The 24,370-nt window shown below is 41.3% G+C and overlaps 1 protein-coding gene across 7 annotated transcripts in view; it reads left to right on the top strand.

Moving 5' to 3' along the window:
- The window catches only part of Sv2b (synaptic vesicle glycoprotein 2B), a 180,006-nt gene that overhangs the window by 87,776 nt on the left and 67,860 nt on the right, over positions 1 to 24,370 (top strand). For all 7 annotated transcript variants that reach the window (XM_021167119.2, XM_029479857.1, XM_021167118.2 and 4 more), the window contains one exon: positions 15,202 to 16,030. In XM_021167119.2, coding sequence (XP_021022778.1) covers positions 15,580 to 16,030 — 451 coding nt within the window. In that variant the 5' untranslated portion in view covers positions 15,202 to 15,579. The remainder of the gene's footprint in view (positions 1 to 15,201; positions 16,031 to 24,370) is intronic.

The following is a 24,370-nucleotide window of genomic DNA, read 5'->3' as shown; positions in this document are numbered from 1 at the left end:
GAGGCAGAAAGCAGGAGGAGTGAGGGATATTTAGTGAGATTCTGTCAGAGAGAGAGAGAGAGAGAGAGAGAGAGAGAGAGAGAGAGAGAGAGAGAGAGAGAGAGAGAGAGGAAAGAATGGAATAGTAATGACACAATCTTGAAGCTGACCTGATGATTGCTGTCAGGTTGGTGACTCTTTATTTCCCCCCTTCTGCTGTTCCCTCTCAGGAACCTCTGACACAGCACTGCCAGTTGTTTCAGTGTTCAGGGATAGTTTAAAGGATGTCATAATGGCTGTTTGAGTTTCCATCACTGTAGGCTTGACTTGGTCAGGAGTTCTGATACATGCTATATGGGAGGTGTGGTTGGACCCTATCCTCCAGGTCCTTACAACCTAGCAGTCACTGCAAGGATAGAGACTGCATTCTGTATCTTGCAGGCTCTTGAAAGATGTTGGTACCATTGGCATTTTTTTTTTGCCAAGTGTGTAGCATCATTTAAATAGGAAATGGGGCATGTGGAGGACATTGTTCTCTCAGTTAAGTGAGCCAATCAGACACGTCACATGGAGGTCACATGTGATATTTTGTGAATCCCTAAGACCATAACCAAGACAAAGTATTTGACTGGTTGTCTCTGCACCACTGTTTCCACTGTGCCTGATAGATGCAGCTTAAGAAAGGAATGGATTTACTTTAGTTCCTGGTTTCAGAGGGTTCTTTCCATCAGGATAGAGGAAGGAATAGTAGAGTGGTTCAAATAAGTGTGGCTGGAGGGTGTGGCAGAGCTGTTCATATAATTGCTAACCAGGAAGGAGAGCGACAGTGAGAGAAACCAGAAGCTGGGCATAATCTTCAAAGACCCACTCCTAGTGAGTTTCTTCTGCTGTCTGTGTCCTACCCTTCCAAACATGGTGCCACTAGATGGAAGACCAGTAGTGTCTTCCATTTCATATGTAACTGATAAAAGATACAGACCTGGGACAGAATCTCTTCTGCCTTTCTCTGGGTTTCTAACCTTGGTAATATCTTTTGGGTCTTTAAACTCACAATGGTCCCTCTTCAGTCTCTGGAAGCACTATATGAGAGTGTGTATTAGAATATCCTTTACATGGACTATAGGCTCATTAAGGCTTTCTTCCTTTGCCATCTTTATCTTTTATGCCATTTTTTTTCTAGCAGTTGGAATAGAGCCCAGAATAGCACAAAATGCTAGGCTCTAGTGCTAAAAGCGTTTGCATTCCTGGCAACACTTGAGCCCTTTCTAATTAGAAAGTTTATACACTGCCAAGGATGAATTAGGAGTGAGTTAGGAGTGAGGGATAGAGGGAGGGGGAGGGAGGGAGAGAGAGAGAGAGAGAATATTACATAGAAGTAGTACACTGGAGTAGAAGGTGCTTATCAGGGCAGAGGAGAGTCATGGGGCCCATATCACTTAGGACTTAGAGAATTGGGGATAATTAAGAGATGGAAATAGTGATTGTGATGTATTGAAATGAGTTTAAAAACATTATTCCAGGGAAATAAATGGGGCTGAAGGATCAGCTATGAAGACTTTATTTGTAATTTCCTCACTGAGAAAAGTAAGGAAGTTTTCAAAGGCCCAGACCCAGGGAGATGTAGGCTGACTGACTAAGAGCATAGCTATATAATAGAGACCAGGGAACCCTAACAAGCAGAGAGTGATGCCTTAGTGGGTCTGAGTGAGTCCTAGAAGATGGGGCATCTTTAGGACAGGACAATGGAAGGGCTAGTTTGTAGCCAAAGGTATGTTCCTTTCAAAATAAGAAAAATATATGAAGACAGAGGCAAGTCAAGACATATGAAGTGGGTCTTGTGGCTTGCTAGCTTTCCTCAAAGACTTGCCTTTGGGATAAGTGGGGGGAAGAATAGTGCAAAGAATCTACCTTGATATCTTTATTAGTCTCTCAGGTTTCCTTATCACTTCTGTAGAGCTGTATTCATAAAGTCCCTGGAGCATATAAAAAATTTCCCTTTATTTTTATTTTATGTCTACAGATATTTTATCTATATGCATATCTGTACATTGGGTGATTGCAGTACCTAAAGAGTCCAGAAGAAGGAATTAGATTCTTTGATTATTGCAATCTTCCATGTGGGTTCTGAGAATCCAACCTGGGTCTTTGGGAGATCAGCTATCCACCAATCCACTGAGCCACACCTCCAGCTCTCCTTGATCATTTTAAGTAGAGATCCCAATTTTCAGCCTCTTCCCCATATTGGAACAGTAATCTAGGCTTATTGGAAGCTCTGTCTATTTATTTTTGAATATTCATCCAGAAGTTCCAGTGACCCAGATGATGATGTCTTATGTGTGGTGAGAAGCCCTTACCCTTACAGACAGGATGCTGATCTTGTGCTTAGTAAAATGTATACCTACTGTCCAGCAAGGTATGGGACAGTGGGAGCCTGGTACATTCTCCTGGATGTCCCTAGCACCTGACACAGGATCTCCATGTAATTTTCAGTGTTGGACAGAATAGATGAGGAGAGCAACAATGGGAAAGGAGTAAGGGATTTTGTCTAGGGAGGGGCTACAGAAAGAAGGAAGTGAAGCTGAGAGCTGGGGTGTGAAGGATAGTTTAAGAGTTGTTCAGTGAAGGATAATTTAGGCCAAATCAAGTATTTTGAAAGTCTTGGGAGGCCACTAAGAGAATTTTTTCCCAGCTGTTTGGAGCAAGAAAGCCTGGTGGTGTTAGGGTGATTGGGATATGATGTATATTAGAGACATGTCAGTAGAATGGTATAGAATGCTTGTTGCTAGACCTTCTTAGGCTTAGGTACACAATGTAGAAGCTAGTAGTGTCATCAGGCAACATCTACAAGCCACATAAGGAGTGAATCATTGAACTCTCCTTCATGGCCCATTTTGTGGTGAGCAAGGGCAATCTCCAAGGTCAGCAGTGATTTCATTATTTGCTTAGTGGCTTAAGCTATTCTCTATTTTTGAAGCATGCTTTCTACCTGTAGAATTGTTTTTCAGTCGACTCTATTTTGGGAAGAAGAAGAAGAAAAAAACATGTTTGAAATGCCCAGCAGGTGATAATATCTCTTCCTTCCTCCAGGAGATCGAAGTTTGCTGAAAATATGACTGGTTATTATAAATGGTTTCTTAGGGGAGCTCACGTTGTGTCCTGTGAGCCTTCATGTGCATCAGTATAGGAGCAGAGGCTTTTTCTGTAATAGCTTCTACTCTTCTTTCTAAGGAAAAATTGTCTCTCAGGTAAAAGAAACAGGGACAGCATCTGGTACTTCCACATATGTCCTCTTCCTTCTTCCTCCTCTGTCTGACTGGTAAATTTACCTGTGCTGGTTCCCCCTTTCAGGCTTTAAGGGGTCAGTTAGCTGATGTTTTTTGTTGTCATTGAAGTTCTTCCCTACTTGTCTCCATCACTCCCTACCTGTTTCCATCTTTTCTTTCACATGTATCTTCCAGCATCCTTCCCAAACTCGTCTGGCATGTGGATTCCTTCACTCTGACATCACCTGGACTTGCTTGAGTTCACTGCCAGCTTCAGGGTTGGCTTTGGGTGCAGATACTCCTAAGTAATCATACAGGGGGTTCTCACCTATGGCATACAGCAGACATTCTCTGTTGGGTAAACTTGTAACAGGAAGGAAAATTATAGAGAAGAGATGAAGATGAAATCCACCTTCAGACCAGGGACAAGGTGCTGTGTGACAAGCTGGCCTTCCCAATGGCAGTCGATAGACTCCCACATATAATCAGTGTTTTCTGATCTATTGTTGGTTAATGGGAACTGTCCATGCAGCAGCAGGAGATGTGGTAAATCTGGCAGGCAGGCAGCTTGCTATCGGAGAGTTTGGAGGTCTGAATTTACTAGCTAGAGAGTTACTCTCTTGGAGCTTTAGTTGTATCATCTAGGGGATGGAAAAGTAAAGTTATATGCATTCAAATGTTACAACATTGAAGTAAGAGGACAGATTACTCAGTTCAGAAAATATTCCTTTATACTGTCACTTGTTTGTATCTCTGGTGAAGACCATTCTTGTATTCTTCCTCATTACTTCCCTTGGAAATACCAGCTTAGGGGCAGGACAGATAGCTCTGTCAGTAAAAATGTATGCTGCACAAACCTGAGGGTATGAGTTCAGACCCCAATACTTGGGTAAAAGGCCAGGCACAGAAGTGTGCATCTGTAACTCTAGAACTCTCTTTCTCTGTGTGGTGGTGGTGGTGGTGGTGGTGGTGGTGGTGGTGGTGGTGACAGATGATCCTCAGAGCTTACTGGCAGCTAGTAGTCTAGCCAATCGATGAGCTTGCCATTGATACTTTGTCTCAAAAAATAAACTGAAGTGTGATAAAGGGAAATGCCCATTGTCTACTTCTGGCTCACAACCCACATACCACACCCTCTGGTCCAGACACCACATAACATATACCAACCTACACGCACACTCACACACATAGACATACACCACATGCATACTCATATACACACTCATACACACACAAATAAAAATAAAGTCCCAGTCAGATGGGTTTCATTTAAGAAAGAAAGCACATTGCTATTGTATGTACTGTGTAAACCATAAAAGCAAAGTCAATAAACACACTACAGTATCGTGATGCCTTCTCTAAGCTGCTGCTGTTCCTTTTAAAGTTTCTGTGCATGAGGCTTGTCCCCATTTCATTAGAAAGGACAGTTAGAAAGTCACCAGGGAGCTGGTAAACCTGAGCTGTCACCTCAGAAGATCCTTACTGCAAAAAGACCCGAATGACCAATAGATAGAGATGTACTTTTTCTCTGTGTAATTTGATGCTGTTTAATAGGATAAAGACATCTTAGGCACCATGAAGAGCAACATCGCTGCTCTCAAAATATTCACCTTAACATGCATTTGGGGAATAAAATATAAATATGTATCTATGACTCAAGTTCATAGAGGAGATTCAAGAGGTTGTAGGAGAATATGAGGACCTTAGACCAAAGTGACATGGGGATTCAGGGCTCCAGCAGAGTGGGGGATACCCCAAATCTAAAAGCTCTCCCAGAGAAGACTAAAGATTTGTGTTTGCGTGGAGGTGAAGCTAATATACCCATTGTCCTTTTGGCTCAATTGTGCTTTGAGGCATAAATGGTGCATGCAGATCAAGGCCTTTCTCTGTGCGGCGTATGGATTTACACAGAGACAGGGGCTGGTGCTTTTTGAGTTTCTTCTTGGTCATGGACACTGTACCAAGCCTTGTGAAAATGTTACTTTCATAACAATGCAATAACTCGGATGTTAAAGTCTTCTCATCTCACACATGAAGAAACCAAAGCTTCCGGAGTCAAGTATATGCTCTGATCTACAGAGTTAACATCTATACAACGTCAAAGCTCTGCTTTGTAACACCAACTCCAAGACAAGAAATGCTGTGGGGGGAAAAAAGGGTAATAAAGTCAAATCAAAGAGACGAGAGACTGGCAAGATGCCTGTAAATTTGATTTTAGTTTTGAGACAGGGTTTGGTGATCTTGCTATGTATCTCCGGCAGCCCTTGAATTTATGGTTGTCCTCAGGCCTTCACCATTCAAGTGCTGAGGTTACAACTGTGCACTACTACCTATGGGCTTTGTTTGTCTGCATTCCCCAGCCTATCAGACAGCTCGATGAAGAGGTCTCCTAAGCTGTGGGATGCCTGGCTTGTTGGCCCATGGTTCTCAGCCTGCTGCTGCTGCTGCTTAGTGTTGCTTTCAGGCGCAAGCCTGCTGACATCTGACAATTCTGTTCTGGATGAACCAACGGTACACTGCTCAAGGACTCCTGATTCTTCTGTAGGTTGTACCGTGGGCAGAAACCGTACTGTTGGTACTATCTCCTCTTGTGGAACTCATATTCCTCCTTCTGTAAGTCTGATCAAGGTGGTTTGGCATCTCTATAAGTTTGAGCACCAGCTTCTGTCTCCTTCCCTTCTGGCTCAGCTCCTGGAAGAACCTAGGTGTTTGAGGACAGGTTGTCTCTAGTTTTGCCTGTGGATTACAAAGATAGGATGATTTGCTTCCAGAGTAAGAAGGCTTAAGCCAGGGACTGGTCTTCAATGTTGACGGAGGGAGCAGATTTTGGTGCTCCCTCTGTGGTAGGATACTCTTGTCCAGGAGTCTGCATTTGAGCTGCACCAAGAGGCTTTCCTGACAGGGCAGACCACACAGTGAAAAACACAGTTGTGGCTTTAAAATGCAAGTAAAAAGGAAACTAACAAATTTCATACTGTAAGAAATGAATACTTAAGTCTTATTAAGATAATTCTTTCAGAGATATTTGTATAAAATAATATCTACGAATGTCTATAATGCCATGGATATTATCAGTCTAATAGATGAATACATGATTTTCATGCTATAGTTTCTCATTTCCCCAGCTTTCTAAATAAAACTCCTTCAAAAGCATAGTATTTATATTACCATATTATTTAACTATATAAATATTTAAAGGTTTATTTTCTTGGCATCTTTTTAAATATATAAGTTAATTCAATATTTATTAGGTAAACAAAGCTATAATTAGCATTCTTCATCAGCTGTTGCCCTACTTTTTCATTTTAAAAACAAGAAACATCCTCTAACTTCAAACTAAGTTTGGCTTGACTGCAAAGGTTTTGTTTTAATTTCTTGGGAAATAAATCAGGGGGTTATTAAGGAGTTTGGTTTTGCTTAACCCCCAGTTGTCTTTCACACGAAGCCAGCTTTCTGTTCTAATGCAGTGGAGCAGGGATGGGCTAAGAAGGGTGACATACCCCTAAGGTTAGCACCTTAGGGGACTAGCATAGTCCCAAGTGGGGAAAACTCAGAAGTGATTGTTGGAGTTCCAGAGAGTGGTTTCCTACCCCATCTAGAATAGTGAGTCCTGTTACTTTCAACCCACAGTTGGTGTGACCTGTGCCGGAAACACCAATGTGATATTTAAAGAAATATCACAGGTGATCAAAATCTATTTTGTGCTCAGAAACTTGGTTACACACAACAGAGCACTCTTAGACCACTGTGTCCCCATAAGCTCAGCTAGGATGCTGCCAGCATTTGAAGGATCTGAGGAAAGGTGAGGTGGCTTCCATGGCATTCATTGATCCAGCCTTTTCATTTCATTTTTCTTTTAAAAAAGAAAGTATCCATTTAAGCAGTATTAAGCCAGTGGGTCTATTTACAGCAAGGAGGGCCCCCTGGCTCACTGGCCTTTTTTGACTTGCTTTTAGTAAATAACTGTGAACCTTCTTGGTTGAGCAAATATTTTCACAGACCTGCTCTGCTCAAAGACTATGTATGCATTTGGTGATGGTGATTCAAAAACGAAGTAAAACACACTGAATTTCCAATTCTAGACTCATTCGTAGATTTCCAGCAGAGAAACACACAGTAAAGAATGAGATGTCAATAACTATCATATAATGTGATAATACTGAAATATGAATATGCCAGGGTTCTTCTTGAGCAATTCTAAGTGTTCAAGAATTACAAGCTATCAAAGTTGTCAGTCTATGAACATTGCTCTTAATTAGAAAGAGACACTATCCTAGATATTAAGATAAGAAAACATTTCTCAGATGGCACATTCTGTGTTTGTGGAAATACACAGAAAGACATTGGAATAGATGGCTGCACAGAAACCATCCAGTACATTTCCCCTGGAGAGATGAACGGTGCCTCACAAGTGAGGTGATGGACCCAGGATCCCACAGTGGCTTGAAGACAAGTTTAGGACAGCAGTTCAGTCCTCTATACAGTGGCCTTTCTCATAGCTCGTGTATCTCCAAGTATTTATCATTGGTGTTGACTTCTCAATAAGGATGGAACCCAAGGACAAACAGTGTAGGGGAGTGGAGGTTTCAACTACTAATAGGTTCATGGATGGGTGCAGAAGTGACGATATTGACAGTGTATTAGCCTTTTCATTACTGTGCTCAGAGTATCTGACAGACACAACTCAAGCAAAGAAGGATCTAACGTCATTTAGCTGTGAAGGCTTCACAGTTTGCAGCAGTGATTCTCAACCTGAGGGTCATGGGCCCCTTTTGGGGTTGAATGACTTGTTTCACAGGGGTTGCCAAAGATTATCGGAAAACACAGATATTTGCAATATGATTCATAACAGCAGCAAAATTGTCGTTTTGAAAATAATTTTATGCTTGTGGGTCACCATGATGGGTCATTAGGAATGTTGCAAATCACTGGCTTATAGCATTCAGTCAGTTAAGATGAAGCAAAAAATGGAGGAATCCCTAAGCTCACATCATGGTACACCAGGAAACAGAAAGTGACATTAAGTGTCACATTAAGTCTAGGGATAATATACTCCCACAGATCGTCTCTGAGTAACCTACTTCCTCTATCTAGGTCCCACATACTGAAACTCCTCACTGCTTCCAAAAATAGTACTCCCTAGGGACCAGCATCAGAATACAGGAGATTACCGAGATATTTCATATTCAAGCCACAATAGAAAAATTGTACAGAGATAATAATAGTTCTGTATGATACAGGAACCTTCAGCAATGATGGCACAAATATCAGGAAGGTCTGTAGTGAGTTGTGTGAAGTATGACTGGAGGTTGGAGAGGTGTGGGTTCAATAGTAATAAAATAATACAGGGCCTGTTTATTTACACTCTTCATAGATAAGGAAATCTTTTCCTCTGAACATTTTGGGTGGGCTCCTGTGGAAGGAAGATTTTTGTGACAGAGAATTGGTTTTGTGAAGTGGCTTCGGTGGAGATAGGGAAGGCCTGAGAGACTTTCTGGTGTCTATTGATTGTTCAAATGCCAAGGTGCCATATTTGGGGGTCAGTATGTCCTGAACTCCAGCTCATAGGGACACACATGAGCATCTCTTTGGTATCGATCTGAGTTTGCCGCTTCACCTCATTCCTGTTCATGTGGAATTGATGACAGTGAGCTTCTCCTCTTCCTCCTCCTTCTCCTTCTCCTTCTTTCTTCATGGTTTTGAGATAGGGTTTCTCTGTGTAGTCCTGGCTATCCTAGGACTCACTCTGTAGATCAGGGTGGTCTCTAACTCAATGGTGCTGGGATTAAAGGTGTGCACCATCAACACTGCGCAACCATTAATATGCTTGTTAAGGAACATTTGGCCAGATGTTTCCTTGTATGTTCCAGTCCTATTCCTGTTGAGTAGGAATGAGGACATGAGCCCTCTAAACACAGGGTACCCACTGTGTTCTTCTTTTGCCCTTATGGATCAGGGAGAATTTCTCATCATAGCCAATTCTAGCCAAAGGAACAACTACTACTGACATCTGTCAAGCAGGACACCAGTGTATCAGCTCTTCTGTGCTTGCTCATATGTCTTTCCTGAGGGATTGTTTTCTGTTAGGTCTGTGCCCTTGATATACTACTAGAGCCCGACTAAACCTAGAGATAACCTCACATTTTATTTTCTCCCCCCAACCCCTGTGGTGACCAGGCTATGCCTCCTAACTCCCTTTCCCAATAAAGAGTTCTTTTCGCTCCTACAAGTGGATTCTAGAAGGTGCAACAAAATAGACCCTCAAATCTAGACTCAAAATATAAAAAAGCACTTACTATTTATAAGAGCCTGTATACATACATGTTGTCAAGATTTCCAAGGAGAAAGAGGCTTATGGCTGCTGTAGACACAGAGTTTAGTAAATTAGATGGACTCCTTTTGAGTAGGGGTAGTTCTTTAGAGGTACTCTGTATAGATTACAGCAATATTTCCATGTCATATATCTATTCTTGGACACACAATTAAATGATTTTTTGTGAGTACATTTACCATTGTAACCTAATTTGAGGATGTTGTCATTTCTCCCGTTTCCCAATTCTGTCAAGTTTATTTGAAGTCAACATCCACTCCTACCTACCATGGCCCTAGACCACCCCTTATATTGTGGACTTGCTTATCCTGGATGTTTTATGTAAATGGAATGAGACAATCTGTGGCCTTTTGTAACTAGCTGGGTATCTGTCCAGTCTGTTGTATGTATCACTAACTTGGTCCTTCTTAATGTCTGCTCATACTGTACTGCCAGACACATGACATTTGATTCATGTGCTCATGGGCTCATGGGCATTTGTGCTAATCCCCCTTTAGAGCTGATGTAGATGCTGTGAACATGTATGTGCAAGTCTTTGTGTAAGCATATGTCTTTGTCTTGGGTACATATTTTTTTGGATTGACTTTGCTGGGGTTTCGTTAAATATATGTTTAATATTTTAAGGACCTGGCAAACTATTTTCCAAATGGGTTGAGCCATTTCTCACTCTCACCAGCGGTTTCTAATGGTTCTAGTTCATCACCGCCCAGCCCACACATGCTGTCATCTGTCTGCTGATTACATCTATACTAGTGGCTGTGTGGTAGTGTCTCTTTGTTGTGTTAAATAGGTTTTGTTCAGTTCTTACAGCTTTCAATCTGACAGTGTGGGCTGTGAGTCACCAAAAGAGAATCGTGAATAAAGGATGCACCATTTACCAAATTTATTTGCTCTTGGAATGCCCTTTGCTCTCTTAAATGGATATGTTCAAGTACTAATAGTGTTCAGACTTCTGGGAAGAATTGCATCATTTGATTACAGTATTGTTTGTAACTTTGTTCTAAACAAGTGTCTATGGCACAGTGATTCTGAACCAAATAGCCAGGCTAACATTGTAAGAGTTAAATAAAGATGACAAATGGATCAGTCCTAGGAGGTTTAGAAGTAGTTTGCAGTGAATATATAAATGGCACTTTGTTCTCTGTGCTTGGTTCGCTAACCCAGCCCAGATGGGTCCAGATTTCATGGGGAGAGAGCTGGGATCAAGCTGGAATCCTGGATATACATTTTAATCTCTAATACTCAGATAACAATCATTATATCACAGGGACGATAGTAAGATGGGATTTGTATTGTTGCTAGGAGCTGTGGTGACTGAGGTTCACAGATGGCTTATCAAATCCTCAAGGCGACTTTATGAATGGGTGTTATACTTATGATTCCCATTAACAAATGAGGATACTGAGTCTCCAAGAGGCTATTAGTAGCTTCTACACAGGTAGCAAGAAATAGCAGAATCAGGATTTGAATCTGGGTCCCCCATACACAATGATGACTGAGATATATTCTGCTACCATGCCAGATGGCAAATGGGTCAGGAAGATCCTTTGTTCTAATCACATAGAGATGACAGAGGTCTGGAAGTACTGGCAATCTAGCCTTTGGCTGTTTGGAATCATGGCTGGTTCATCTCCTCATCTTCTCACCTATAAGACATGTTCCACACATGTCTTCTGGCACATGTGTCTCCTTTGTTTCATTGTCCCCAAGCCCAAAATTTTGTTGCTCACATCCCCACCAGTGAAATCTCAGATCTTGGTTCTGCACTCCTTCTCTGCTCGTTTTCACAACCTCTGTTGCATCTTTAGTGAGGGAGCAGAGCACCTGATGTTTTATTATATCTGGGACTACAGACTATGGAGTGGTGCTGCCCTCATCAGTTAAATCTGTCTTGTAATGCCCTTAGACATTCCCAGAGATGTCTTTCCTAAAGGATCCTCAATCCATTCAAGTTGACAATGAAGATTAACCAGATGTAAGTTTCATCACCGAGGGATGATCTATGTTGTTTCAACTTTACTTTTCCATAATGGCTCAGCCTCTTGAGAATGGGGTTAAAGTGTGTCCATTTATGCAGGGCTTTAAGCACCAAGGATCCTGGGAAATGCAAGGTGAGGGTGGGGAGAAGAACTCAACTGTAGAAGTAGGATCCACTCTCTTATCAGGATGAGTTCTGTTCTTTCAAAGGGTTAAGTAATGGATACTACATATTTTGGATCAAAACTGGCCATGCCCCAGTTCCAGAGATAGGTGTCATCAGCTTGGTTCTTTCTGAGAACCATCAGGCAGAGTGTTCTCAGCCCACTTCACAATGGTTGGTGGCCTCAAGCCTGTTGTATCTTGCAGATGACACTGTCCCTGATTGTCTATATCATCCTCCCTCCATGCGTATCTGTCTCCCTGTCTCCACATCCAGATGTGCTTTTTCACAGGTCACAGTTACTTTAGGCTCCCCCAATGTCCTACTTGTGTGTGTGTGTGTGTGTGTGTGTGTGTGTGTGTGTGTATGAATGAATGAATGAATGAATGAATGCCTAGGCTAGAAAAAGTCACTGGATGCCTTTCTTTCTGGCTACCCCTGACACACACACACTTCTTTCCGTGAGGCAGGATCTCTCAGTAAAAGTGGAGCTCACAGAGGATTTCACTTTCCAGAGAGCTAGAGGCCAGCAAGTCCAAGAAGCCCCATTTCCTATCGCCCAAGTGCTTCCTGGGCATCTGACTCAGTCAGGTTCTCATGCTTGCCCATTAAGCACTAACCCAGCGATCAGCCTCTCCAGTCTTAGACTCTATTCTTAATGAGATTACACTCTGAGATCCTGAGGGTCAGGGTTCAGTTTATCCTTTGTGAAGGAAGCAATTTAACTCACAATGTTGCAAATGACTAATTGGTGTGTTCTCCAGAAAACATTCTGTTAAAAAAATAATTACTTGGCATTTCTCAATGAGATCGAACTGTCAAAAAAAAAAAAAAAAAAAAAAAAAAAAAAAAAAAAAAAAACGCTGGAGAGGGAGGCCCCTGTTCTTCACTGCACTTGACATTCACAGCCGTTCTTTGAACCAGATTGGGTGAGTGGGGTTGGTTTTGACAAAGGCCTGTTTTCTTTTCACAGAGAAAGTCCCAGAATCTTTACCCAAAGTGGTATTTCCCACATATGCTTTCAGAATTGAAAATCTTTCCTTCCTGGCTCGTGACATTTTTGTGGGGCCTCCAAGAATAGAAATAACAGAGCAGATCTCAGGCAGTTGGCATTCCTTCTCCATGTGACAGCATCCTGCTAACATTTCTGCTGTTTGTGTGTGATTTATTGTCCTTCCAGGGTTCCTAAATGCATGCAATGAAAGCCGATTTAGAATATTAATCTGACACGGTCCTGACCAGCCTGGTGCAATCGAAGTTTATTTAGTGGAGATGGTGAACATTTTTGCAAGAGCAGAGTGAGAGTCATTCTTCATAGTATTTCTTGCTAGCTTTGTCAGTACTGTTTCTCTGAGTCCCCCAGGTGGGTGGAGGGGCTAATGAAAAATTATATTTCCAGGCCTGATTTTCACACTGCAGTTTTCGGTGTCTTTTAGAGAGAGGACCTAGAATTCCATTCTTTTTTCTTTTTCTTTCTCTTTTTATTGGATATTTTATTTATTTACATTTCAAATGTTATCCCCTTTCCCGATCCCCCTCCCAAACCCCCTTGCCCCAACCCCTTCCTCCTGCTTCTATGAGGGTGTATCCTCACCTACCCACCCACTTCTGCCTCCCTGCCCTCGCATTTCCCTATACTGGGGCATTGAGCCTTCATAGGACCAAGGGCCTTTTCTCCCTTTGATGCCTGACAAGATCTGCTACATATGTGGCTGGAGCCATGGGTCCCTCCATGTGTACTCCTTGGTAGGTGGTTTAGACCCGGGGAGCTCTGGTTGGTTGATATTGTTGTTCTTCCTATGGGGTTGCAAACCCCTTCAGCTCCTTCAGTCCTTTCTCTGACTCCTCCATTGGGGACCTTGTGATCAGTTCAATGATAGGCTGTGAGCATCCACCTCTGTATTTGTCAGGCTCTGGCAGAACCTCTCAGGAGACAGCTATACCAGGCTCTTGTCAGCATGTACTTCTTGGCACCCACAATAGTGTCTGTATTGAGAACCAGTGCTTTCTATCACCCTTCCGTGAGAAAATGCATTGTATTATTGGAGTTAGATAGTTCCCAGAGCTAGAGTCTCTCCAAGGGTGAAGGTGGAGAGAACCAGGTAGCAGGTATGGGGCAGAGAGCTCAGATTTAGAGTGTAGGCAGGGGAGCAGTCCAGCAGCTGCTGCATGGGCAACTGTGTGGGGTCTTTTGTGCCGTAGTACCTACTGAAAGTGGGGAAGGACAGTGGGTGCCATGTGTGGTAGGAGGCTTAGTAAGGGTTGATGGCTCTGAATTTGTTGGCAGATGGGCTTTTCTTTCCTTAATTTCCCCACCTTCTCTAGTTCTCTGTATATAGCTCATTTTCAGTCCACAGTTGGCTACATGGTAAGCATCATTTGGTGATGGCTCAAATCTTGTGAGACTTGAGATTCTAGAACAGGAGTTGTCAAACTTCCTAATGCTGTGATCCTACAGTACAGTTCTTAATGTTGTAGTGACTCCAAACCATTATGTTTACTCTTACTTTATAACTGTAATTTTGCTACTGTTATGGATCAGAATGTCTATATCTGTGTTTTCTCATGGCTTGAGGACACCTCTGTGAAAGGGTCATTTGATTGAAAACCACTTTTCTAAAAGGTAGCTTGGGCAGAGAATCTACCTCATGGGTGTTGGACTCAAGAGAGCGAACCTGTGATTAGATCTGGGTTATAAGATAATGTTTTGCACCTAGACAATACTGGTCCCTGGATTTCCAGAATGGAAGTAGGAACAATGATATTGCCTGAAATAATATTGACCTGCAGGCTGGATACTTGGCATATAATCTTATACATTAATATTGTCTCATGAAACATGACTCTCATGCATGACAGACTCTTTCCAAGCCTCAGGGTTCCCATAAAAATCTGGGAAATATGGCTCTGAGTCTCATATTTGACTCCTGTTCTTACCCATTAGAGCCAAGTACAAGGTCGTAGAGGCCTTTGAGCCACAGTGCTGATCTCAAAAGCAAGCTGGGCCCTAGAGAAAGCTATTTCTGCGTTCTACACTTCTAAATGTAAAGTGATACAATTATTTCATATTGAAGCTGGAAAAGCATACATTTTCACAAGAGAAATTGACCCACGGGATAGTTCTACTGTTGGCAAAACCTTGATAAATTCAAAGGAAACCCATAACACAAAATAGCCTTGTACTGAAAAATCCCTTGACCACTTCCTTTTGCATTCCTATATAAGATCTGATCTTTGACCTTCATCGGGTTCTTCAAAGCTCAAAGAGCTTCTCTACCCATGGTTGCATTCACCAACCTTACAATTCCTTCCTCACTTAGCTTATGTGAGTTCAAATGTCTAACCAAAATATGCCTCACTTTACACATGAAGTATGAGTATTAGTAAATATATTCATTTAATTCAAAGATCATGTCAGAATCTCAGACTTTTCTAACTAGTCTAACTATGCAGACTATTCTAACTATTTTTCCTGTCTCTATTCCTAGGCTATAACCTTCAGGAGAAGGACAAACATCACAGCCAGTGAGCTGCCAAGCACTGCCCCGACCTTGTCAAAGAGAGCAGCTGGAGCCATTTTTAGTTACTCCCAGCATAAGCCTCTGGGTCATATAAGAAGAACAGGCCAGAATTTGATACTTTCCAAAGACGTTTAACACACACCATCACAAAAGGCTACTTAGGTTGTCTTTGTATGAATTTGGTTGATTTGAGAAACAAATTGAAAGGGTGTTTTTATTGAAGAAGTCTCATGGGCATACTCACTCAATGATATAATAGATGATGGTTATTGGAACAGCCCAAATATTTACCACAGAGCAAGAGATATAGCTTGAGAGGCTACCAGACAACTTCAGAACCAAGGAATGGATGACTACAGGTATCGGGACAACTATGAGGGCTATGCCCCCAGTGATGGCTACTACCGTAGCAATGAGCAGAACCAGGAAGAAGATGCACAGAGCGATGTTACAGAAGGCCATGATGAGGAAGATGAGATCTATGAGGGCGAGTACCAAGGCATCCCTCATCCAGATGATGTCAAGTCTAAGCAGACCAAGATGGCGCCCTCCAGAGCAGATGGTCTTGGGGGCCAGGCAGACCTGATGGCTGAGAGGATGGAAGATGAGGAGCAGCTGGCTCACCAATATGAGACCATCATTGATGAGTGTGGCCATGGGCGCTTCCAGTGGACCCTCTTTTTCGTCTTGGGTTTGGCTTTGATGGCTGATGGAGTGGAAATATTTGTGGTGAGCTTTGCTCTGCCAAGTGCAGAGAAAGACATGTGTCTGTCCAGTTCCAAGAAAGGAATGCTTGGTAAGTAGGAACTTCCAAAGGTTATTTTCCTTGTGACATCAAGTATATGAAAGTCAAGGAGAATATAAATGTATATATTTACATATGTATATATTTACACATACACATATAAGCACACACACGCACACACACACATACACACACATATACTTTGTCACTGCTGGACATCCTGCAAAGTTATAAGTTTTATAGTCATTTTGCCATTAAGATGTTATATTATGGACATTAATTAATTTATTAACTCAAACTTTCATAGCTAATATCATAGCTTGTTTTTTTTTTTCAAGTTTTTTTTTTGATTCGTAGCTTTCTTTGATTCCCAAATCTTGTTTTCTCGAATGAGAGACTATTGTCCTATTAAACCATCTTCCATATCCGAGTAACAATACATTTTGGGAGGGGTAAACCAGAGGTCTTGTCCATCATTTCTTCATTATGTGTTTTCTGAGAATCCAATAGCATCTGCTCCCAGCTCCTCTTGTACTAAGAGTTAGTGGCTGAGTGCCCATGTGGCTTGGATGAATGATGGGCTTGAGCATACCCACATGCAGAGTCCCCGTAGGCAGTTAAGTACCATGGTGTGAAGCACAGATGTATTCTGAAGGATAGAGGACCAGCTTGCAAGTCAGTTAGCAGACCAGGACTGTCAGATCCAAGCCTCAGCCATCAGGGCTCGAGGCAGAAAGGATTTTGTGAAGTTATAAAGAGGATGAGCACAAATGGTGTGGAATAGAAGAAATTTATCATAATAGAGCCATGGGTTTGTCTTGATCACCAAATGGTCTGAAAAACATATGTACCCTCTACATTTAGTGTCCAAATAGAGCCCAAGATATATGAAGCTATTGAGTACTTACCATGAGCCAGTTTATCATTCAAGATAAAGAATAAGTATAGCCCCCAGGAGTTCAAAAACTTCCCAGCACCAAATTCATTGATTCAACAAATAGGTACATACATATTTCTGGTCTATAATATGCTGGTATCTGTGAAACAGTCTTGGATTAAAAATAGGTTTTGTGTCTTTAAAAAAATTATATATCATGAGACAAGAAAGTCTTTATAAACACAGATTTAATAACTTCAGGGATAAACATTGAAATGTGTCTTGTGTGGTTCTAGACCTTGACTTTGGCGAAGGAGTTAACAACCATTTATGAAAAGATTGAGATAGCAAACATTTTTGAAGCCCAGATGGCCTCTGTCACAGGTATTCAAATCCCATTCTGTAATCCAAATGATATGGAGACAATACATAAACTAGTAGACATGATTGTGTTTCAGTAAAACTGAGACTGAGCTTGGGTGGAAGCAGGACTGTGAACTTTGAACACCGCTTGTGCTATTTAGTGAGACTATCACAAATTCAGAAAGAAGTAAGAAATGCATATATAAAGAAATATGATGAATTCTCACCAGATGAACAAAACAACAGCAACCAAACCTCCAAAACTAGCTGAACAAAAAGCTTTGTCTCTGGTTCATTAAGCCTTGTCTTATACATTTATGCTTAATCTATAATGCCATTTGAATGATTAGGGCTCCATCAGGCATGACCGAGGAAATCAAAGGAGACTAAGTATATAAAAACAGATGCTTTGAGAAGCTGGAGTTTTAGTCAGCTTTTAAAAGCCAGTAGAATTTTTAGTTACACATGAGTGTCCCTGCATATGCATATACATACTACCCAACTTTAAATGTTGAATAGTAGGTTTTAAATCATTTATTTATTTTTACTTTTATGTGCATTGATGTTATGCTTGCATGTATATCTGTGTGAGTATCAGGTCCCCTGGAACTGGAGCTACAAACAGTTGTGCGCTGTCATATGGGCACTGGGAATTAAACCTGGTTCCTCTGGAAGAGCAGCCAGTGCTTTTAACTGCTAAACCATTTCCTCAGCTCCTGTGGTAGATTTTTGAAAAGGCAAGTGAAAAGAACAAAATTTCTAACTGAAACCAATCCATCTGTAACTGACTTAAGCATTTTTAAGTTATCAACTTGTTTTTGTGCTATGCCCAACTGAAACCCAAGTCCCTGTTTATTTTGGCAATGTCAATGATGGTTTCATGCCCATCAGTGTCTCTGGCACCACATGCCCAGCAACCTTAATATTAGACATGCAATATTGTGACAGCTCCTACTTCTCCCAGGGAAAACACTGAGCAGGCAATGAGCAAATGTGGTTATGGTCTAGAGAGCACACACTGGTACAGTTTTGCCCTCCATGTTACCAAGATGCTATGACTCAAACTGAGAAGGGCACATAGACCCTGAGCAGAGATTCCCATCTTGGGTGCCCAGAAGACTTCCTATGTAGTAAAACAAACAAACAAACAAAAAAACCCCATGAATCTAAGTTGATCAGCAGGGTGGATGACTGAGAGTCTTGGAGTCATCACCTTGTAGGTTAGCCACATGGAGAAAGATTTGGAGAGCTTTATCCAAGCCCACAGAGATAGCAAGTGCCAAACAGGGCATGATGGCAGGACTGCCTGACTTTGAAGTCTAGGGTAATTCTTCTGTGCTATCCTGCTTTTTTCTTAATCTTAGGCTACAGAAAAGAAGCCATGCCCTGTGCAGCCTTCTCTCCATATGGGATCATGCTACACTGGGTAATAACTTGAGCACTGGAGAATGACCATGAGAATTTGGCAACTAACTATGTTATTATCAGTCAGTGACCTTAGGCAAGTTCTAACTCCTGTAACTCAGTTTTCCTGAGGAATAAGTAAGGATAATGACCCTAATGTTGGAAGACCTGAAATGATGCAGACAGAGCAAGAGTATGGATGCTCTCTAAACAACTCAGCTTCCTCGTTTGTGCCATGACACTCTCCTGCCAGTGTGTGCATGGATTTTGATTGTACTGATACAATGGGGGCAGCCTGGATATCAAGGCCAGGCTGCTTAGGTTTGAAGGGTCACTGCTGACTCTTACTGGGGCAGCCTCAGAAAAGTTACTCAGTTGCTTTGTGCTCTGATTTCCTCACCTGTAAAACCTGGACTAAGGTGATGCCAACTCAGTAGGATTTCTGTACAGATGGACTGAATTCAACTGTACTAGATTTAATGTAGTTAACTTGGCATGCTTACTATCCAAGTTTACAGGTGCTCAAGATATCTTTACAGCTTTTTACTGAAGTTGTTGTTGTTGTCATTGTTGTTAGCTTGATTGCTTGGTAGTGATGAGCCACTCACACTCAGGACATCAGATTTGCTTCGATGGCATTGGACATATCCATCAGCCAAGTGATACCTTGTAGACTCTTAAGGTCAAGCTGCTTGACCTCAGCTGGAAAAGGCCTTTGTGTTCCAGAACTTTTCCTCCCCAACCTCAATTATTTTAAAAAGAATCTCTCATAAGTTCAGTCTCTTGACTGTCAGCTAATGGCCCAAGAAAACACAGAGCAACCCATGTCTAACTCAGAGGTCATTTTATTTTCTTTTTGAAAAAAAAAATCAGTTCAGAAGAATTAAAGATGCTCTTTTGCTATCTTAGCTGTTTTTCCTGAACATTATATTTTAGTGGTCCCCTCATGTACAGATGCCCTGATTCAAGATCGTATTGCTAGCATGAAGGTTCACCCTTGCTTCTATCCAGTGGTGGTTGCCTTTAAGACGAGTAGAGTGCATCCACTCGGTTAATTAAGCATTCCCTTCTTTCTTTTTATTAGATATTTTCTTTATTTACATTTCAAATGTTTTTCCCTTTCCAGGTCTCCCTTTTGGAACCCTCCATCCCTTACCCTCCTTCCCTGCCTCTATGAGGGTACACTCCCATCCACCCACCCACTCCCATCTTCTTGTCCTGGCATTCCCCTACACTGAGGAATTGAACACACTCACGCCAAAGGGCTGCTCCTCCCACTGATGTCCAGTAAGGCCATCCTCTGCCACACATTCGGCTGGAGCCATGGGTACTTCCATGTGGACTCTTTGGTTGGTGGTGAACTCCCCCGGAGTTCCTGGGGGTCTGGCCGGTTGACACTGTTTCTCCCTCCATGGGGATGCAAACCCTCTCAGCTCTTTCAGTTCCTTCTCCAACTCCACCATCAGGGATCCAATGCTCAGTCCTATAACTGGCTGAGAGATCTGCCTCTGTATTTTATCGGCTCTGGCAGAGCCTCTCAGGAGACAGTTATAATCAGGCTCCTGTCAGTAAGCACTTCCCAGCATCCATAATAGCGCCAGGGTTTGGTGACTGTATATGGGATGGATCTCCAGGTGCAGCACTCTCTGGATGGCCTTTCCTTCAGTCTCTGCTGTACACTTTGTCTCCATATTTCCCCCTGTGAGTATTTTGTTCCCGTTTCTACTAAGCACTGAAGCAAATCTTCTTGGGCTTCATCTGGTCTGTGAATTGAAATCTTGGGTATTCCAAAATTTGGGGGCTAATATCCACTTATTAGTGAGTACATACTATGTGTGTTCTTTTATGACGGAGTTACCTTACTCAGGATATTTTCTAGTTCCATCTATTTGCCTAAGAATTTCACGAAGTCATTGGTTTTAATAGCTGAGTAGTACTCCATTGTGTAAATGTACCACATTTTCTGTATCCATTCTTTTGTTGAGGGACATCTGGGTTGTTTTCAACTTCTGGCTATTATAAATAACACTGCTATGAACATAGTGGAGCATGTGTCCTTATTACATGTTGGAGCATCTTCTGGGTATATGCCCAGGAGTGGTATAGCTGGGTCCTCAGGTAGTACTATGTCCAATTTTCTGAGGAACTATGAGACTGATTTCCAGAGTGGTTGTACCATCTTGTAATCCCACCAGCAGTGGAGGAGTGTTCCTGTTTCTCCACATCCTCACCAGCATCTGCTGTCACCTGAGTTTTTGATCTTAGCTATTCTGACTGGTGTGAGGTGGAATCTCAGGGTTGTTTTGATTTTCATTTCCCTGATGACTAAGGATGTTGAACATTTCTTTAGGTGCTTCTCGGCCATTTGAGTTTCCTCAGTTGAGAATTCTCTGTTTAGCTCTGCTCCCCATTTTTTTTTTAAATATGGTTATTTGGTTCTCTGGAGTCTACCTTCTTGAGTTCTTTGTATATAGTGGATATTAGTCCTCTATCAGATACAGGATCGGTAAAGATCTTTCCCCAATCTGTTGGTTGCCGTTTTGTCCTATTGACAGTGTCCTTTGCCTTATAGAAACTTTGCAATTTTATTTATTTAGGTCCCACTTGTTGATTCTTGATCTTACAGCACAAGCCACTGGTGTTCTGTTCAGGAATATTTTTCCCCTGTGCCCAAGCATTGGAGGCTCTTCCCACTTTCTCCTCTGTAAGTTTCAATGAATTTGGTTTTATGTGGAGGTTCTTAGTTCTTGATCCACTTGGATTTGAGCTTTGTACAAGGAGATCAGAATGGGTCAATTTGCATTCTTCTACATGCTAACCTCCAGGTGAAGCAGAGCCATTTGTTGAAAATGCTCTCTTTTTTCCCCACTGGATAGTTTTAGCTCCTTTGTCAAAGATCAACTGACCATAGCTGTGTTGGTTCATTTCTGGGTCTTCAATTCTATTCCATGGAACCTGTCTGTTGCTGCCAGTACCATACAGTTTTTATCACTATTGCTTTGTAGTAAAGCTTGAAATCAGAGATGGTGATTCCCCCAGATGTTATTTTATTGTTGAGATATAAGATACAATTTGCTAAATGCATGGAACTCAAGAAGAACAAAGACCAAAGTGTGGACACTTTGCCCCTTCTTAGAATTGGGAACAAAACACCCATGGAAGGAGTTACAGAGACAAAGTTTGGAGCTGTGACGAAAGCATGGATCATTTATAGACTGCCATATCCGGGGATCCATCACACAATCAGGTTCCAAACGCTGACACCATTGCATACACTAGCAAGAGTTTGCTGAAAGGACCCAGATAGAGCTGTCTCTTGTGAGACTATGCCGGGGCCTAGCAAACACAGAAGTGGATGCTCACAGTCAGCTATTGGATGGGCCACAGGGCCCCCAATGGAGGAGCTATAGAAAGTACCCAAGGAGCTAAAGGGATCTGCAATCCTATAGGTGGAACAACAATATGAACTAATCAGTACCCCCCCCCCCTGGAGCTCGTGTCTCTAGCTGCATATGAATCAGAAAATGGCCTAGTCGGCCATCAGTGGAAAGAGAGGCCCATTAGTAGTGCAAATTTTATATGCCTCAGTACAGGGGAACGACAAGGCCAAGAAGTGGGAGTGGGTGGTTGGGGGAGTGTGTGTGGGATTTTTGGGATAGCATTGGAAATGTAAATGAAATAAATACCCAATAAAAAAAAGAAAATAGTTTTCACTATCCTGGGTTTTTTTGTTATTCCAAATGAATTTGAGGATTTCTCTTACCAATTCTATGAAGGATTGAGCTGGAATTTTGATGGGGATTGCATTGAATCTATAGATTGCTTTTTGGCCAGATGGCCATTTTTACTATATTAATCCTGCCAATCCATGAGCATGAGAGATGTTTCCATCTTCTGAGATCTTCTTCGATTTGTTTCTTCAGAGACTTGAAGTTCTTGTCATATAGATCTTTCACTTGCTTCGTTAGAGTCACACCAAGGTATGAAATATCATTTGTGACTATAGTGAAGGGTGCCATTTCCCTAATTTCTATCTCAGCCTGTTTATCTTTTCAGTATAGGAATGCTACTGATTTGTTTGAGTTTATTTTATATCTGGAACTTTGCTGAAGTAGTTTGTCAGCTGTAGGAGTTCTCTCATGGAGTTTTTAGGGTCACTGAAGTATACTATCATATCATCTGCAAATAGTGATATTTTGACTTCTTCCTTTACAATTTGTATTCCTTTGACCTCCTTTTATTGTCTAATTGCTCTAGCTAGAACTTCAAGTGTTATATTCAATAGATATGGAGAGAGTGGGCAGCCTCATCTAATCCCTGATTTTAGTGGGATTGCTTCAAGTTTCTCTCTATTTAGTTTGATGTTGGCCACTGCTTTGCTGTATATTGCTTTTACTATGTTTAATTATGGGCCTTGAATTCTTGATCTTTCCAAGACTTTTAACTTGAAGGAATGCTGAATTTTGTCAAATGCTTTTTCAGCATCCAATGAAATTATAATCTGCTTTTTGAGTTTGTTTATGTAGTGAATTACATTGATGGATTTCCAAATATTGAACCATGCCTGCATCCCTGGGATGATGCCTACTTGATCATGATGGATGATTGTTTTGATGTGTTCTTGGATTTGGTTTGTGAGAATTTTATTGAGTATTTTTGCATTGACATTCATAAGGGAAATTAGTCTGAAGTTCTCTTTCTTTGTTGGGTCTTTGTGAGGTTTTGGTAGCAACGTGACTGTGGCTTCATAGTGTTCCTTCTGTTTATGTTTTGTGGAATAGTTTGAAGAGTATTGGTATTAGGCCTTCTCTGAAGGTTTGATAGAATTCTGCAGTAAACCCATCTGGTTATGGGCTTTTTTTGGTTGAGAGACTTTTAATGAGTGCTTCTTTTTCTTTAGGGGTTATGGGACTGTTTAGATGGTTTATCTGATCCTGATTTAATTTTAGTATTTTGTATCTGTCTAGAAAATTGTCCATTTCATCCAGATTTTCCAGTTTTGTTGACTATAGGCTTTTGTAGTAGGAACTTATGATTGTTTGAATTTCCTCAGTTTCTGTTGTTATATCTCCCTTTTTATTTCTGATTTTGTTAATTTGGATACTCCCTCTGTGCACTCTGGTTAGACTGGCTAAGGGTTTATGTATTTTGTTGATTTTTATCAAAGAACCAGCTCCTGATTTTTTGATTCTTTGTATAGTTTTTGTTTGTTTGTTTGTTTCTACTTGGTTGATTTCAGCCCTGAGTTTTATTATTTCCTGCCATCTACTTCTCTTGGGTGTGTTTGCTTCTTTTTGTTCTAGAGCTTTCTGGTTTGCTGTCAGGCTGCTAGTGTATGCTCTCTCCAGTTTCTTTTTGGAGGCACTCAGAGCTATGAGTTTTCCTCTTAGGAATGCTTTCATTTAAGTATGCTTTCATTTTCATTAAAATTTAAAAGGTTCTTAATTTATTTCTTTATTTCTTCCTTGACCAAGTTATCATTGAGTAGAGTGTTGTTCAGCTTCCATCTGTATGTGGGCTTTCTGTTGTTTTTGTTGTTATTGAAGAACAGCCTTAGTCTGTTGTGATCTAATAGGATGCATGGGATTATTCAGTTTTCTTGTATTTGTTAAGACCTGGTTTGTGACCAATTATATGGTCAATTTTGAAGAAGGTACCATAAGGTGCTGAGAAAAAGTAACATTCTTTTTTTTTTTTTTAGGATGAAATGTTATATATATATATATATATATATATATATATATATA

Source organism: Mus caroli, chromosome 7 (genome assembly GCF_900094665.2).
Source record: "Mus caroli chromosome 7, CAROLI_EIJ_v1.1, whole genome shotgun sequence".
Classification (NCBI taxonomy): Eukaryota; Metazoa; Chordata; class Mammalia; order Rodentia; family Muridae; genus Mus; species Mus caroli.
The sequence above is the reverse complement of the archived record's forward strand: the minus strand, read 5'-3'. Positions and strand labels throughout refer to the sequence as shown.